General features: G+C 46.7%; 2 protein-coding genes across 19 annotated transcripts in view; one reads left to right on the forward strand and one right to left on the reverse strand.

The window, feature by feature from the left end:
* Positions 1 to 17851, forward strand: part of ADTRP (androgen dependent TFPI regulating protein) — an 89333-nt gene that overhangs the window by 23883 nt on the left and 47599 nt on the right. For 14 of the 18 annotated variants that reach the window (XR_015152546.1, XR_015152547.1, XR_015152548.1 and 11 more), the window contains 2 exons: positions 11266 to 11400; positions 13021 to 13122. Coding sequence is in view for 12 of the 18 variants with exons in the window: in XM_086370309.1 (XP_086226435.1) it covers positions 11266 to 11400; positions 13021 to 13122 (237 nt within the window). In the remaining 6 variants the exon portion in view is untranslated. Of the gene's footprint in view, positions 1 to 11265; positions 11401 to 13020; positions 13123 to 13985; positions 16148 to 17851 lie in introns of those variants that run through there. The other 4 variants (XM_086370306.1, XM_086370313.1, XM_086370311.1 and 1 more) reach the window with 2 other exon arrangements.
* Positions 12343 to 17851, reverse strand: part of TMEM170B (transmembrane protein 170B) — a 211321-nt gene continuing 205812 nt past the window's right edge. The window contains exon 4 of the mRNA XM_086370317.1: positions 12343 to 13427. The gene's annotated coding sequence lies outside the window, so the exon portion shown is untranslated. The remainder of the gene's footprint in view (positions 13428 to 17851) is intronic.

The raw sequence follows: 17851 nt of genomic DNA on the forward strand, positions 1-17851 counted from the left end.
AGATTTCTAAAAAACATTTGGGGAATATGTAACATTATTTTTGGAGTTAAAAGCTAAGAATGCTGTATCCTTTGGAGATGCTAATTTAAGCTTTGAAATTTTTAACCTAAATGTAGGGTGCAACATAAGTATCTGATTCCAATTCTTTGGCATCATGATCCAGGCATACGTAATGCATGGTAAGAAAAAAAAATGACTCTCTGTAATGCTAAGGAGAGGAAATTCAGAAAGCTCAGTTCACAGAGGCCTGGAATTTCAGCTTCCTCCTCACTGGTAATCTGACTTTGGTACCTGAAGTTTGAGATTTGAGCTCTGTGTACATGCTAAGTCGATTCAGTCATGTCCAACTCCGCAAACCTACGGACTGTAGCCCACCAGGCTCCTCTGTCCATGGGGTTCTCCAGGCAAGAATACTGAATGGGTTGCCATGCCCCCGTCCAGGGGCTCTTCCTGACCCAGGGATCAAACCCTTATCTACTGCGTTGCAGGCGGGTTCTTTACCACTAGTGCCGCCTGGGAAGCCTGAGTACAGCTCTGCCATGCTTGAAAAACATCAAAGTGACTGCCTGTTTCAATTGTAGAATTTTATGAAAACAAGTAAGCAGAAAACAATAACAAAAAATGATTTTGTTGAATTAGAATAATACAGCAAAAGTCTCAGCTTTCTGTATCTATTTGCTTTATATTAAGAATGGTCAATGTAAAGGGAGCAGTGTCAGCCAGGACTCATGATCTAATCACATCTAAATTCTAGTATGGCTGTCCTATCTCACTCTCAGGTCAGTTCCGTCACTCAGTCGTGACCAACTCTTTGCAACCCCACGGACTGCAGCACTCCAGGCCTCCCATCCATCACCAACTCCCGGAGCTTACTCAAACTCATGCCCATTGGGTCGGTGATGCCATCCAACCATCTCACTCTCTGTCGTCCCCTTCTCCTCCTGCCTTCAATCTTTCCCAGCATCAGGGGCTTTTCAAACGAGTCAGTTCTTTGCATCAGGTGGCCAAAGTATTGGAGTTTCATCTTCAACATCAGTCCTTCCAATGAACATTCAAGACTGATTTCCTTTAGGATGGACTGACTGGATCTCCTTGCAGTCCAAGGGACTGCAACACCAACAGTGTTCTCCAACACCACAGTTCAAAAGCATCAATTCTTCAGCACTCAGCTTTCACACTAAGCGTGGCTAACAGCAGATTCATCACCTATTCCCTCAAACCAGCTTAGTGACTTCTAGCTCAGTTACATGTCCCAGAGCCATCACATTTCCAAGACCAGAGAAAGACACTCATCTGTCAAAGACACATTTCCTAGTGCTAATTCCCTGAGTAACAAAAGGAAGACTTTTCTGCATTCTTGAGCACTATAGTCTCTTTGGACATCTTTGGGCCCTTTGAAATGGGCTGAGAGGGGCTTACCTGTGGCTGTTTCCTTTTTTTTAGTTGTCATCTTGAAAATGTGACTTAATGAAGCATTTTCCAATTGATAAAGATGGGTTAAAAATATTTTTAGAGGATTAATTTAAGGTCAGATTTCAAATACGTGACTTCATGTATGAGCCACATATGAGTAATGAACCACCAAGTCCTGTTTCCCCTCTTGCTAGGCTCTCCCCTTCTCCCCTAGTTGTATCGCCCCTCTCATTGTAGGCACTTATTAATTGGTACCTAGATGACCAGATCATCTCTTCACTGTCCTCTCACTATCAGTCCAACCATCCATCACTCAGATTTCAGATTAATCTTCCCGACAAATGGTTTTGGTTTTATTTTGTTTCAAACATCGTGAGCCTGATTGGGAAGTGTGGTCAGCTATTCAAGAAACTAGAGTGGCTCCCTCCTACCTCACAGGATCAATCGAAAGTCCTGATCTGGGAGCTCACCTGCCTACTTCGCTCTCTTTCTGGAGCTCCCCTCCCCAGTAAGGCTGGTCCGTCTCCGGGAAGCCCTGTGTCTTCTCCAGTGTTGGTCCCCAGGCTTCTGCGGTCACTGCTCTATCCACAGTCACACCATCCTTGAACAAAAGGCCCCCCTGCTTCTCCACCACGTTGCTGCTTTCCCAGACCACATGAAATCTCAGATCTTCCTTAAAAATCTCTGCTGAGCCTCTTTGTTTTTTCCAGATTTGTTTTTCCCTTTCCCTGAGTTTTTCCAGCATCTGTTAGTCTCTGCTTATTTATGTATTGTTTGCACATCTCCACCCACATGTGATTCTTAACATTTCAATTTGTAAATAGCTCTAGAACAGTAGTTTGATCTCCAGTCTTCACCAGCCCTAACATTCTACGAGTCTCCATTGTATTATAGTGATGGGCACAGATTATCCCCATAATAAAAATTTGGTGCCTTTGTATATTGACTGGACTTGACCTCAGATTTTTCTGCATTCCTGAGCAGTACAGTCTCTTTGGACAGCTTCAGGCCCTTTAAATGGGCAGAGAGGGGCTTACCTGTAGCTGTTTCCTTTTTGTTAGGTGTCATCTTGAAAGTGTGACTTAATGAAGCATTTTCCAATTGATAAAGATGGGTTGAATATGTTTTAGAGGATAAATTTAAGGTCAGACTTCAAATATGTGACTTCACGTGAAATACTGGGCCTTAAAATTTGTAGCTCTTGAGGTCTTAAAGGATCGTGTTTCCTAATGATTAGTGTTAGCAAATGACTAATTAACTAATGGTTGCATTTATAAAGTCACAGAGGTCTCATAACTTACTATAACACTCTTGGATTTATTTTACGTAAATTTACTGAAGTCAGTACCCCATCCTGCTTCCAGGAAATTTACACCCCTCGCCTTTAAATGGGGCTTCCTAGGTGGCTTCTTAGTGGTAAAGAACTGCCTGCCAATTCAGGAGACATGAGAGATGCAGGTTCGATCCCTGGGTCAGAAAGATCCCCTGGAGGAAGGCATGGCAACCTACTTCAGTATTCTTGCCTGGAGAATCCTATGGACAGAGGATCCTGGTGGGCTACAGTCCATGGGGTCGCAAAGGGTCAGTCAGACATGACTAAAGTGACTTAGCATGCCCGCACTTCTTTAGACAGCCTTAATTTCTAGTGGGCTGAATATCCATTATGGACCCTGAGAACAAAGTCTGACTTAATACAAGTCAGCATTCTAAGAGTGTCTCATTTCTTTCTGAGGCCACCTCAGGGGATTCAAAGGATTGACGCCTGGGGTGTGAGGTGATTTGTGGGAATTTCACGGAGACTGGTCACCATGACCGATTCCTGCCTGGTGCCTAAGGAGAGTAGAGGAAGGAGAGGAGAGATGTGAGTCTCTGAGGGAGTAAACTGACCCAGGGAAGAGGCAGCCAGTTCTCTGTGGAGAGGGAAGGCAGCATGGCCTAGCGGTTATCATTGGCTCTAGGAGCATGGGCTGTGTGGGCAGCTCCTCGGTTCTACCACTCCTGACCCCAGGCTGGATATTTCTTTGTCTCTTACTTCCAAATCTGTCAGACAGAAAAAAAATAGTGCTTAACCACAGACTGACTGTGAGGGACAAAGGACCTGACATGAGGGAAGCACCCAGAATGGTGTTAAGCAGTAAACAGTGGAATGAGAAGATGGGAGAATGCTGGTGAGTTTCTAGTCATCTCAGCTAGAGCAGGGGTGGGGCAGAGGGGAGGGGATTTTGTGGGACATCAGTCCCCTCCCTGAGCACCATGGGTGGTGGGTCATGGATTCAGGCAAGGATCACCCACGTGCCTCACTGCTCAAGTATCTGCCTCCATGGGCTTTGTGCTCCAACTCCCCAGCTGGCAGAGGCCCACAGTGGAGTCCCTGCTTTATCTACGTAACAGAGGCCCAGTGGATGCTCAAGGGGGTGGGGGCGGCACCCTAGGGGAGAGTCTGCAGGCTCAAGTAGAGGGCAGTGAATCCCACTGAATGTGAAAGCTCCCAGAAGCTGGGCGTGGAGATCAGGCAGTGCTGTCGGACACCCTCCGGGTGCTCATGTTGGCAGGGCTTCCAGAGCCTTGATCTTCCACAAACGTTACGTTCCCTCCACTCTGTCTGCTCCACTTCCATCCAGGGGTGGTCCTGGATTCCCCAGGGAATGCAAGCTGGGGAGAGGAGATAGAGGGAATTTTCAGCTACAATTTAAATTGGCTTGCAGAATTCATAGAGTTTGCTGGATTTTCCTCTTTTGAAAAATAAACTTCCTTCTGAAACGTGGTTGGAGGTGGTGCCTCATAACTGGGATCTCCAGGGGAGATTCTGGGCAAGCCCCTCCCTGTTTCCCACGCCCCACTTCATCGACAGAGGCACTGATATTTCCCTCCGCTCTTCATATAAAATTGCCCAAGTCAGGCAGCTCTGACTCGAGTATCATCAAGCTGTCTGGCTCTTTGGCTTCCCTGGTGGCTCAGATGGTAAAGAATCTGCCTGCCAATTCAGGAGCCCCATGTGTGATCTCTGGGTCAGGAAGATCCCCTGGAGGAGGAAATGGCAACCCACTCCAGGATTCTTGCCTGGAGAATTCCATGGACAGAGGACCCTGGTGGGCTACAGTCCATGGGGTCACAAAGAGCCAGACACGACTGAGCTACTTTCACTTTCACTTTCAGGCTCTCAGGATGACAACAGCAACTCCAGTGCATAGGTCCTCAGGGATGGCAGAGCAGGGCCAGGGGGAGAGAGATGCTTGGGGACATCTCATCGTCCAAAGTCCAAGGTAACCCGTGAACAGTGAGAAGACAGGGATTCATTTACAGTATACAGAGCCCACTTCCATACTTGGGACCAACCTCTGATTTCCATCATCAGTCTAATATATTCACTCTCAAGCTCAACAGAGTCAGAAATAAATATACTTAACTGTCTATTCCACAAAAACGCTTGAGATCACTGCTTTTACCTCTCAGAGAGCGGAAAGAATGTGGGCTGATAGGAGGGGAGAGTCCCCACCCAAATAAAAGAACTGCAATTTATTGAGTAACCACGACAACCTTTTGGGAGGTTCACTCTGCACAGTATAAAGACTAGTGGCTGAAGGAAGGCCTAGCTTCCTGGGTGCCCCTCACTTGCCATGTTCTCCTGAGTGAGTTACCTACCTTCTCTGTGCCTCGTGCATAGTGGCTGTGTGGTGTGGCGCACGGACTCCTGCCCTTCCCAGCCTCAAGGTACTCAATCCCCAGCTCCTGGGAGGAGGGTTGACTGCTGATTCCTTACATGCGAGCGCCTGTCCCGCAGCTGTCCTCGGCAGAAGGGAGCAGCCAGGACCAGGGCTTAAGGCCAGTGACCAGCGGACCTGGGCTCCAGAGGCTGGCCTCCAGGACAACTCTGAAGGCAGAGCGAGCTCCAGAGCTCCTTCCCAGAGTGCGAGAGCAGCTGATGGCCCTCAGCTGCACTGCCCTTCCGGTTTTCCTGGCTCCCTTCCTCTTGAGCCCTCCTCTTTGAACACTCGGCATGTAGCTCTCAGCATCTCAGATGCTGTTTCTCGAGGAACCTGACCCACAAAATGTGAGTCAATGTACAGAAACAGTTCCTCTGCCACCGCCTCTTTCTTCTTCTTCCTAATAAAGACATATTAACATAGAGCCTGCCCTGGTCTGTATCATGTCTAATTTCTGGCACCTAACAGACATTCTGTGAATGTTGGCTGCACATGATTAAAACATGACTCCCACTGGTAAGAGTGACTTTCTAGAGAAGCCCATCCCACTGGTAAGACAGTCTACCCCATGGCCATCCTTCCCCTACACAGAAGCCAGCTGTGATCAGCTGCACAACACGGGCCAAGCACTCTGACAAATATATCTTCCTTCCAACCTGTCCCTCAATGTTCTTAATTCACCACTAGATCTCCAGGGAAGCCCCAGTTCAGATCCATTTGGCAAAGGCTTCCTCTACTTGCCCCAAGCACCACCACCCTGACCACCACAGTTATATATTAATAAAACTCCTCAGAACTAATCCCCATTTGCTGCTTTATTCTGGATTAATCTCCAGTGCAAGTGTTGCATCATTCTGAAGGCGAGACCTGAGAAAGTCCCAGCCTGTCTGAGTCAGGCACGGAGAGCTGAGCTGGGCGTTGTATTACTTGACTCATTCAATCAGAGCTGTAATGCCTTGCTCAGGAAATTTGTGGAATCTCCCTCTGTGGAATTATTTTTAAATGAAGCAATTCTCATTTCCTGGGATAGGTTAATAGGGTTCTGGCTTAAAGCAAGGAAAATAAACTTGATGGCTTAGAAAGGTTAATAAGCTTCTGTGTTCTCAAGATTTTTGTGAATCTTGTGAAGACGTACAAATGTAAAAACTGAATATCCTTTAGCTGTGGTTTCTTAAATTGCACTAGTTATAAAAAATGTAAATTAAGCTCTCCCAGGTGGTAAGTTTGTCAGCTAGCAATAAAAATGGAAGACGGTGAACAAACTTAGATCAGCAGCATTTCAGGAGAAGGCATCAAAGAGCCAATGGAATTACGCAAGAAAAGATAAATTAGAGGACAGCAACTCTGAAGTAAACCCTGACTGAGAAGATACCATCAGCTCTGCTTTTCTGAGTAGCCAAAATAGTTGAGGAATGTAAACAACAGTAGTTTTGTTGTAAGAGCCATAAAAGGTGGCCAGTGGTCCTATCTTCTTTGAATGCTACTGTATTAATTTGCTGCTATAACAGCGCACCACAGGCTAGGGGACTTGAACAGCAGAAATTTCCTCAGAGTTCTGGAGGCCAGAGGTCCATGACCAAGCAGTAGCGGGGTTGCTTCTACAAGCCTCTCTCGTTGGCTTGCAGATGGCTGCGTCTCCCTGTCTTCACGTGGTCTACCCTCCGTGTGGTTCTGTGTCCTTATCTCCTCTTCTTATAAGGACACCGGTCCACCCTACCGTCCTCATTTTAACTTCATCAGCTCTTTAAAGGCCCTACGTCCAAACACAGCCCCTTTCTGAGATACTGAGGGTTATAACTTCAACATGTGAATTTGGGTGGGGGAGTGGGTACCATTCAGTCCATAACAGCTGCCATGTTCCCCTTGACTATTCTTTCTGTGAGTGTCTTCTCAACATTCCAGTGTATCATCCTTAGAGAATGAGCAGACGAGTGTCCGTTTTGTGAGCTGATTCAAACCTGGCCTCAAGGCCTTCCCTGAAGCCTCCCTCTCCTTGCTCCCAGCTCTGCTGTGAGCATCCTCTAGGCCCTGTGTGCCTGCTCAGTCGCTTCAGTCCCATCCGACTCTGTGGCCCCATGGACTGTAGCCCACCAGCTCCTCTGTCCATGGGATTCCCCTGGCTAGAATACTGGAATGGGTAGCTATGCACTCCTCCAGGGGATCTTCCCAACTCAGGGATCAAACCTGCATCTCTCATGCCTCCTGCATTAGCAGGAGGGTTCTTTACCTTTGAGGGCTTCCCTGATAGCTCAGTTGGTAAAGAATCCGCCTGCAATGTGGGAGACCTGGGTCCGATTCCTGGGTCGGGAAGACCCCCAAGAGAAGGGAAAGGCTGCCCACTCCAGGATCTGGCCTGGAGAATTCCATGGACTGTATAGTCCACGGGGTCTCAAAGAGTCAGACACGACTGAGCACCTTTCATTTTCTTTACCTTTAGGGCTACCTGGGAAACCCTCAAGCCCTCACTCTCCCTTATTTATTTCTCTTGGCAACCCCCTATCCCCTGCCTCCTGGGCTCCTCCACAAGGGCCCCATAGAGACTCCTTGTTGATGCAGATGGTGGCGCGGCACTGCGGGTGGAGATCAGTGAAGACAAGGCTGCCTCACGTCCACAGTGGGCATCTCTCCAAGGCAGCGTCCGCCTGCGAGCTGAGGGGAGAGGGGAGACGGGGTTGATGGGTTTGTGGGCTCAAGTTGTGTCGGAGAAGGAGAAGCCCCAGAGGCTGTGAGTAAGAGCCGGTGAGAGCCCACTTTCCGTGTTCCGCAACTGGGAAAAGGCAAGAGAAAGTCAGGATGCGCTTGACGTGGGATGACACGAGGAAGGTCCCTGCGGAAAGTGGTCACGTGGACTTCACATGCTGGGCGGAGGCCACTCTCCCTGAGGAGGGAAAACCTGGCAGACGCTCAATGCTCAGTGCGTGATGAATTGCCGTGTTGACAGAACGGTGCAGGCCTCCTCACCGGGGCCCAGGCCCCCGCCGGCCCTCCCTGACTCCAGCAGCTGCCTGCGCTGTCCTCGGGGGGCGAGCTGAAGGCCGCTGGGGAGGAAGGAGGGAGAGGCCTCTGCAGCCAGCTTCCGCGGGCAGAGGCTGCCCCCCGGTTCTGCAGCTCTGAAGGGGCAGAACAGCAGGAGTGAATGACAAGTCCGGGGGTGGTGGCAGCCTCTTCCTGGCCTTTAAAACTGTTGCCCACGGTGGTGCCAGTGGTAAAGAACGCGCTTGCCCATGCAGGAGACTTAAAGAGACATGCGTTCGATCCCTGGGTGGGGAAGATCCCCTGGAGGAGGGCATGGAAACCCACTCCAGTATTCTTGCCTGGAGAATCCCATGGACAGAGGAGCCTGGTGGGCTAGGGTCCCATAGCGTTGCAGAGTCCGACACGACTGAAGTGACTTCCCACACTTTGTTGCACACCCATCCTCGCTGGAAGGCCCCCTTCTGGCTTGAAGCTTCCTCCTCAGGGTCAGATAGGCGTTCTTGCATGTTCCTGCTTTTCTATCATCTGGTCATTCTTGGCTACTTTGCGGCCCCTCCTGCCCCTTAGAGGAGGGTGTTTCCTCAGCCTTGGCTGCCGGCTTCTCTCCTCTTCCTTCTGTCATCTCTTCAGAAACCTCATTCCACCGTGGAGCTTCACTTTCTGCATCTGGGCAGCCCCGCCTCCCTGGAGACTGCGAGGTCTGCGTTTGCAAAAGCAAGTTCCTCTAGACAAGTGATTCTCAACCTTGGCTGCTCTGATGGAATCGCCCGAGAGAATGTTTTAACATCCTGAAGCTAGGTTGCACCCGAAGACTCATTACATTAGAATCTTTGGGGGTTGAGAATCAGACTTCGGGATTTTTTGGAGTCATTTTTAATTCTCCCACCTGGAGACAGTGGTCTCTGGTCTGAGCTCCCACAGTGGTTTCATCTTTGTTCTTAGACAACTGACACGTGGTTTGTTTGTTTGTGGGTTGTAAAGTCTGGCTTGAAAAACAAACTGGGTTTCCTGGCCTTGATATTTATCAACCATGAGACTTCAGGCAAGTTTCTTCAGCCTCAATTTTCTCGTCTGTAAATGGGATGTGGAGAGGAATAATACTACTTACCTCAGGGGGTTGCTACAAGAAACTGAAAGCTTAGATCAGTGCCTGGCATACAACAGGAAATCAATAAAAGTCAACTATTACCCCCAAATCAGCTATCATAGTTTTGAGTAGTCAGTAAGATTTGTAAATGATAAATTTGTGTCTAATCCAGTGGTTCTAGAACCTAAGCCTTTAAAAAGATCACCTGAAGAGTTTATTAGAAAACAAATTCCTGGGCTCTATCCCCAGAGTCTCTGATTCTGCAGGCTGGGGATGGGGTGGGGAGGGGCTGAGCACCCTCATTTCTAACAGACTGGGGGGCATTGCAGGTCTGAGGACCCAGGCGGGAGCGTCCCTGCCCTCTTCCCCCAGCGTCCTTTCCTGCTCACCCCTGCTGCCGCAGGAGTGGCAGGGGGCCAGCTTGGCTAGAGGTCTTCTAGAGTCCCGGACACCGAGATTGTTTTCCAGCCACCGACGTGGTTGATCATTAATTAGTCCAACTGCCCAGGTACCAGAACTTGCCTGACTCAGACTCGGAGCAGAGTCCAGGCTGTTCTTTCCGTACCAATCAGAGCTCTCAAGGAACAGGATGGATTCTGAGGCAATAACTCAAAACCAGCTCCTAGTCTGTACTGTCATGACACTTTTTAGAAGCTGTGGGTTTGTGGCAAACTGTGCGAATGGACAGAGTCTGCTCTGATTGTGATCTATGTCCTCAAAAACGACCCTGCTTCTTTTTTCAAAAATAAAAAATTATTTATTTTTAATTGAAGGATAATTGCTTTACAATATTGGTTTCATTTCTGTCATACATCAGGGGGGGCTTCCCTGGTGGCTCAAACGGTAAAGAATCTGCCTTCAATGCAGGAGACTCAGGTTTGATCCCTGGGTCGGGAAGGTCCCTGAAGAAGGGAATGGCAACCCACTCCCGTATTCTGGCTGGGATGGTTCCACAGGCAGAGGATCCTGGTGGGCTACAGGTCGCAAGGAGTCAGGCGCGACTGAGTGACTAACACTTGCACTTTCACTGGCAGATATCAGCTGGAATTAGCCGTAGCCAATGTACATATGTACATAGCCATTGTACATATGTCCCCTCCCTCTTGAACCTCCCTCCCACCTCCCACCTCTCGGGCGAGGAGAACAGACTTACAGAGACGGGCAGGGGGGAGGAAGGAGGGGGTGAGACGGACAGAGAGAGAAGCAGGGAAGCACATACGCCGCCATATGGGACACAGATAGCCAGTGGGGATTTTCAGGATGACGCAGGGCACTCAGACTGGTGCTCCGTAACAGCCTGCTTCTGTTTTACCCTCAAGGTACTCAGATGTACCCGAGCCCACCAGGTGCTCTATCCCTGTGGACTGAAATCACTCCCTCAGACAGATAGTCTCTGCAAAGCCTTCAGATTGACCCTCTTTGTTTTTAGGTGTTTTTTTTTTTAGTTTATTTATTTTAATTGGAGGCTAATTACTTTACAATATTGTAGTGGTTTTGCCATACATTCTCATGAATCAGTCCCCTCTTAATGAGGCGAGGAGGGGGCACTGGCTTCTTCCTCAGACACGCAAGATGCTGCTGTGTGGGTCTCCCCCGGGGGAGCACAGAGGTCCTTCACGGTGCTCTTGACCCTGATTCTGGCTTCTCTAATGAGATTGCAGCACCAGGCTTTTAAAGCCATTTTCTTCCGAGGAAGGAGCCAGAACACATCCACCACTGAGTCTGGTGCTGTGCCCTGGTGCTGTTTACTTGATTTTCCCCTCCTCTGTGCAGCCAGGGCATCTATCTCATTACATTCTCCTGTTAAGCGGACTCTATTCTGTTTCCATTTTCGCTCAAGTCCATTATGCTAACTACTGTACACATTATTATCCCCTAAACAACTTTACACATTCCGTTTTAGTGAGCAAGGTCAGGGCCCAGTGAGCTGAAAGACCAGCCTTCCAGTTGGCTCCCAACCAGAACAGCCAGCAGCCCCCTGCTTCTCAAATCAACCCTGCTCCCAGAGGGATGGCGCTTCACGTCAGTGAAGAATGTATTAATTAAAGGAAATGAAAATGTGCTCATTTGTTGTAATGAATTTAGGTCTTGCAGGCCATTTTCTTCGGGGTGGCCTGCCTGGAAGATGTGCTGAAAAGAACCAAAGGGAAAAAAGACATTAAGTTTGTAACGGCCTTCAGGGACCTGCTTTTCACCACACTGGCTTTTCCGATATCCACAGTAAGTTACAAAGATATACAGGTGATATAATGCACGTGTCATATGGACCAACGGTTCTCCTAGGCAGCAAGAGCCCATTACTGTAATCCATGGCAACTGCATTTGCATAAATAGCCCGAGGACTGCATTGCACTGCCCAGTGTCTTGGGGAAATAAGACACATCACTGCCAAGATTTATCATTAGCTTTTGTATCTTTGTGAATGTTTGATACGAGATCCTTACTACTGTCTGGCAGGGAAGTCTAAAGGACCTTTCTTAACCAAAATACATCCAAGATAACCTTGGTTCCAACAAGATGACGGGAATGGAGGGTGCTAAAGATGGACAGGGAGGCCTGGCGTGCTGCGATTCATGGGGTCGCAAAGAGTCGGACACGACTGAGCGACTGAACTGAACTGAAAGAAGGAGATGAATAACTTGCCTTTCCTACATTTGGTTTCACTTGAACCATAAGCATTTGTTACTTTTGCAAGTGGAAACCATTTTTTTAAAAAAGGTATGAAACCTTCCAAAGTTGACATTTTGAGAGGAGAGAGACAGTCTGTCTGAAATACCTGGGGTGGGGCCCAGGTGGGTGGTGCCTCATGCATTTTGTTGAATGAGTGGACATCGGGAAAAAGCAAGACATATGCCAGGGGCAGTTGTAGCTGGTACTGTCCACATTTCTACAACATCACTCACGATCTCATTCAGTAGTTAGAATGAAAACAAACTGAAGCCAGGCACGCCAGCGGCCCAGCAGGGCCTGTAATGAAAAATGACTATCTCCTTCCACCTGTCATTGTCCTGCTTCCTACAGTATTGAGACTTTAAACTTAAATCCAGCATGAAACTCTCCAAGCACTAATGAATTCTCAGATGGCAGAGCAAGTACTGGCATTCCAATCTTACTTTGCAGGACACCTTGTCCTCCACCCCCAAAAATCTTCTAAAGCCCAAGTTGCTTAACAATGGAGTTTATTCATTTTTTCTAAGAGTTAGAAATTGAGCCTTTGGAATTTAAGAAGATAGGACAATCAGAAGATTAATGTTTTGTTTTGTTTTTTTATCTCTGCATTGATTTTGTAGCATGGAAGGCAGAGACTGAAAAGATAGCCAAGGGGTACAAGAGGATGGAGATCAATCCAGAGTTCTGAGCAAGAAAGAGATCCAACTGTCAGTTAACTAGCTTGGTGGATTATCCTGGGGGCTTGTCACTTATCCTCCCCCCCAACCCCGACCCCGTCTCCCTGCTCCCCTGGCCACGCCTACCTAGAGAGTGGGCAAGCCCCGCGTAAGGCTTAGCCACTCCATTTGGCTGCTTTCAACCTCCTGGGGAAGCTTAGAGAAGAGAAAAGTCATTGGTTAAAATGAAATGACTTAACGATCTGCAAATTCTGTTTCTCTACATCCTCTTTGCCTGCCACAATGACAACTGATTCCTAACTCTCTCAAGTCCCCAGAGACTGAGCGTTGTAATTCTGTGATTAATAATTTTTTCCTTCATTTAATAATTCTATATAAGAATGTATCTTTAAAACTAGTATCTATTTTTATTTTGCTATGTTTTCTCAACTGTCTTAGGAAGCACTGATTGAAAATAAACCTAATGGTGTTATTTTTCTGTTCTATTTTGCAGTTTGTATTTCTGTCATTCTGGATTCTCTTTCTCTATGATAGAGAACTCGTTTACCCTAAGGCCCTAGATAACATCTTTCCAGTGTGGCTGAATCATGGAATGGTGAGTAAAAGGAAAATTTAGTGAATCCTGAAAAGCAGTTAGACTCTGTTCTGAGAACTCCAAGTGCCTTATTTATGTTTCCAAGCTTCTCCTCAAGCCCCGGCATCCCACTCACTCCTCCCGCTTCACCCTGTCACTGTTTATTTAAAGAGCACACAGGACATGAAATGAACAAAAAGTGGTGCTGTAGTCAGAATCACTGAGAGCAGATGGGATGTCCAGGCAAAACTCTTGCCAAGTTGCTTATGAAGTCATCGAAAAGACATGAAACCAAACGGACAGGCAACTTCTTGGAGGTTCCAGTCCTGAAAGAGAAGCACCTTCAGCAAATATTAATAACGTGTAATGAGATTCCTACCTGGGAATTGAATCAAGCAAGCTTTAAAATTAATCCATCCTGAACGTTAACTAGAGTTACCATGGTAAACATTTTGCCGTACATACGAACGTCAGATCATTATGTTGTACTCCTGAAAGTAATATGTAATTCCTGTCGATTATACTTAAACACCTCCCCCACCAAACCACCCAAGTGTTCAAAGCATATGTCACAGCTCAGAAGTAATTTCTTAGTCAATACCTGATCAGGAACATTTATCACAAAGTGTTCTGCATAATTCTGTTTCCCATTTGATTTTTTTAGTCATGCATTTATTTTTGAGGAACTGAAGAGTAAACAGGACCTGTTCTGAGTATTCAGGTCACAGTATCTGGATGCCCCTGCCAGTGGCCTGCACAAGCAGAGCTGGAGCAGGACTGCCCAGGTCTGGGATGAAGGAGGAGGTCTGAGTCATGGGCACAAAGCAATCGTTCAGAGTGTTTGCTCCACTTCTCAGTATTTACAAAATGTATTTCCACGTTAGTCAGGTGTTCAGAAGGAGGTCCGAGAGTCTGTGAAGCAAATGACGTTTAAAAACCTCCGGGAAATCACAAGGGAGTTGCGTGTCCAGGCAAAAGGAGAAGGGGTCAGCAGAGGAGGAGATGGTTAGATAGCATTACTGACTCAATGGCCAAGAACTTGAGCAAACTCTGGAAGACCGTGGAGGACAAAGGCACCCGGCATGCTGAGACCACGGGGCCACAAGGACCCAGACTTGACTGAGCAACTGAACAACAGAGTGTGTCAAGGCTCCTCGGGTTCACGGACTTTCTTGCACCCTCAACTTTTCCACTGTCCAAAACGTACACGATTAGCAGTTTGGAAAAGCGGCTCCGTCCACTAACTCTGCTCTGCCACATGGCCTGCCCCTTAGGAAAAAAACATACTTTCACTTGAAACATGTTCTCAGTGAGACACTAATTATTAACTAAGGTATACAATTCCAATCGCATTTAGAGTTCAGGACCAAATGTATTAAATAAATCCCAGTGCTCAGAGACCCCTCCTACAACCTTCTCTGTGTCAGATCACCTCCTCACCGTCCCAGCTTCCCATGAGCATTAATCTGAAACCCTTACATAGGGAATATTCTGAATATTTGATGGCACTTACACTGTTAAACGGGCTTCCCAGATGACTCAGTGGTAAAGAATCAGCCTGCCAATCTGGGAGACACAGGAGATGTGGGTTCAGCCCCTGGGTCAGGAAGATCTCCTGGAGGAGAAAATGGCAACCCACTCCAGTACCTGGAAAAATCCCATGGACAGAGGAGCCTGGGGGGCTACAATCCATAGGGTCGAAAAGAGCAGGACATGACTGAGACTGCACTCACAGACACACACACACACTGTGTTAAGCCTTTTCCTCAAATAGGAGCCCATTTAATTCACACAACTTTCTTTAAATAACAACTATAATCCTGACTTTTTTTTCCAAATTTAAAAAACACTCAGAAAATTTAAGTGATTTACCTGGGGCCACTGAACTCATAAGTGGGACAGTATTTAAATCCAAGGCTGATTCACTCTTCGTCACCTTATATTACAGTAAGTGCAGAACTTTTGGTTTGATCTGGTTTCATAATTCACCAGGCAATCAAAAAAGATGTCACTTTGCTGATTAACATAGCAAAGTGAGTATTCTCACTTAAAAAAATCCAAAACCCCCATCTGCCTGCTAATAAGCCAAAGCACTACTTAAGAAAATGAAGCTATTTGAGACAACTGACTGAGCTAGACGTTACTGAAATAAAAAGGCAGAGTATTGAAAGTGTCTTTTATCTGGAGCCAAATACATATATCAAATAAATAGCTTTTCGAGGTTTTGTTAGCCCAGCTAGTAGTTTTCTTACATCTATTTCAAGCTTCCTACCTCTTTGGGGTACCATTTTCCCTCATGGAAGTAAAGTTAGGTTTCTTCCAAATAGTTGTGATGGTGATGCCCAGCACTTGTGAGCTTGCTAAACAGCCATATGGATTTTTGGTACTTTTGGAAGCAGACAGCTTGATAATGTACATCCTATCCATCAGTTAATTAGCCAGGCAGATACTATACAACAGAGAACACAAAATAGTTGCATACCTTCACAATTGGGGGTTTCTTTTGACCCTGCTCCTTGACTTTTGGCCAATCAGGTAACCCGAATCCTTTAACGTGAAAGGTCAAAAAAGGTGGGATGAGAGTGAAAAAGAGAGCAAAAAAGGCAACCTGCCCTGTGTCAGACACAGACTCTTCTGTGATTTTGTTAATTTAATTGGAGAACCTCTCAAGAGAACCATTTCTGGTGACAATGTTGGTGTCAGCAAAACCAGCATTGGGTACACCCAGTGGGATCATCCCCAAACTTCCAGGCTCCTTTTCATGTCTGACCCACATCCAGTGTGCTCACGACTGCCTCTCATCCCTCTCCCCCAGCCTGCCACCCCTACTCGGGACATTTTCTGTCCTCAGTATTAAAGTCTCCTGGTCTGTGGCCTCAAGGAATGCTCTCTGTTAATTTTCTAAATACTGGTACAAAAGAATACAGAAATGACTGTTACTGGGTTAATTTGTCAACACTTCCTACATTGTAACAGTGTCCTCGTGTGACAACTCAAATGAGTAAATAAAAATACCCAGAAACCACCACTGTGGCGGCCAAAGTGATGATGGGTAGTCAAACCGGCATGGATCTAGTTGTCTCCACGTGGGGCTGGGCCTGGCCTTAAAAGGAACCGGTATTGTTCCTTTTTTTCTTTCCACACTATAAGAATTTCTTCTGTACAAATCCAGTGTTATGCTTTCCTGAAAGGGCCTTTCATTTCACAACAGCATTTGCGTTTGCTATTCCTTAGCTTTGGAATATCCTTCCTGTTGTCATTTGCGTTGCTGCCCTGGGATTATTGATATTTGTGCAGTCCTTCGTAGTTTGTAAGGTGCTTATATACACATGCTCAATAATCGGGTGGTATTTTCAAATGCAGAGGGCCTCTGCGGGGGTGGGTGGGGTTCTCTGATATTTTCACCTTTCATTTGGAGAAACCTGAATGATGTAGGTTGATTTCCAGAGAAATAAGTTCCCCAGACACCCCAGGTTAGGATCTAACTGTTTCCTCAGTTACTGAGTCCTCCTCCTGCTGTTTAAATCTGTCTTTTCTGGTTCTGTCTTTAGTAGTCTTTTAGATAATGCCTGAGGAGTTAATGTTTTCCTGGCAAAACCTGGTGGAATACTTTGTCGTTTCTTTCCCTTCTTTCATGAAGACTGGAGAATGCTTAGCAATAAAACAGTTAGGTTGATCTACTTTAAATAAGGCAGCCTGACCGTGGTGGATGTAGGCATTTAACCGATGTTACTGTTTGGTTTGAATATACAGCAAGGATAGAAAAATGTCAATTAAAGGTGATGATCAGCTTTGCACGGTCTTACTGCAATGGCAAGTCCATTATGAACTAGAGGGGTTAGACTGGAAGGAGACCAAAGACTTGAAACATAAAGGTTTTAGAACTACACTGTGTCAAAGGGGAGAGTGGTATTTCTTCATTTGACAAATATTATGTCACTGTAAGATGATCACTGGATTTGCAGTAGTGATCTCTGGTGACTTGCAGGAGAGAAGTTTGATCAAGGGGGCCAAGGAGAGCCTTGGTAGTGCTGTATGTATTCGATTCCTGCTGCTGCTGTAACAAACTAACACAAACTTAATGACTTAAAACAGTACAAATTATTATTTTGCAGTTCTAGAGGTCAGAAGTTCAAGGGGTTTCCCTCGTAGCTCAGTTGGTAAAGAATCTGCCTGCAATGCAGGATACCTGGGTTTGATTTCTGGGTGGAAAAGATCCCCTGGAGAAGGAAATGGCCACCCATTCCAGTACTTTTGCCTGGAAAATCCCATGGACAGGGGAGCCTGGCAGGCTACAGTCCATGGGATCGCAAGAGTTGGATATGACTTAGCGACTAAACCACATGTTCAAAACGGGTCTTAAATGGGCTAAACTCAAGGTGTCAGAGCACCGCTCCTCCTGGCAGCTCTAGGGCAGAGTCTGTTTCCACGCCTTGCCCATCGACAGTCTGCCTGCATTCCTCGGTCCATGGTCTCCTCCTCCTTCACATCTGTTGCACCATTAAATTCTTAAATCTTCTCTGAACATTTTGTACTCTAGACCAAGTCCACGTTAGAAAAAAAAAGCTGTGACTGTCAACAATGACCAGAGAAGGGTGTTGGGAAATAACTTGTCATGTGACTCTGCAGAGGGAAGAGCGGCTCTAGCTAAGCCAATGACTGGATGTGTCAATGCTGTAACCACAGGAAAGATCCTTTTTCACAGCCCTGCCCTAAAGCTCCTGGGCAAGAATGAAACTAGAATCATTCA

This window comes from Bos grunniens, chromosome 23, assembly GCF_055505025.1.
Source record: "Bos grunniens cultivar Pamir isolate PY7600 chromosome 23, Bosgru_T2T1.0, whole genome shotgun sequence".
In the NCBI taxonomy this organism is placed as follows: domain Eukaryota; kingdom Metazoa; phylum Chordata; class Mammalia; order Artiodactyla; family Bovidae; genus Bos; species Bos grunniens.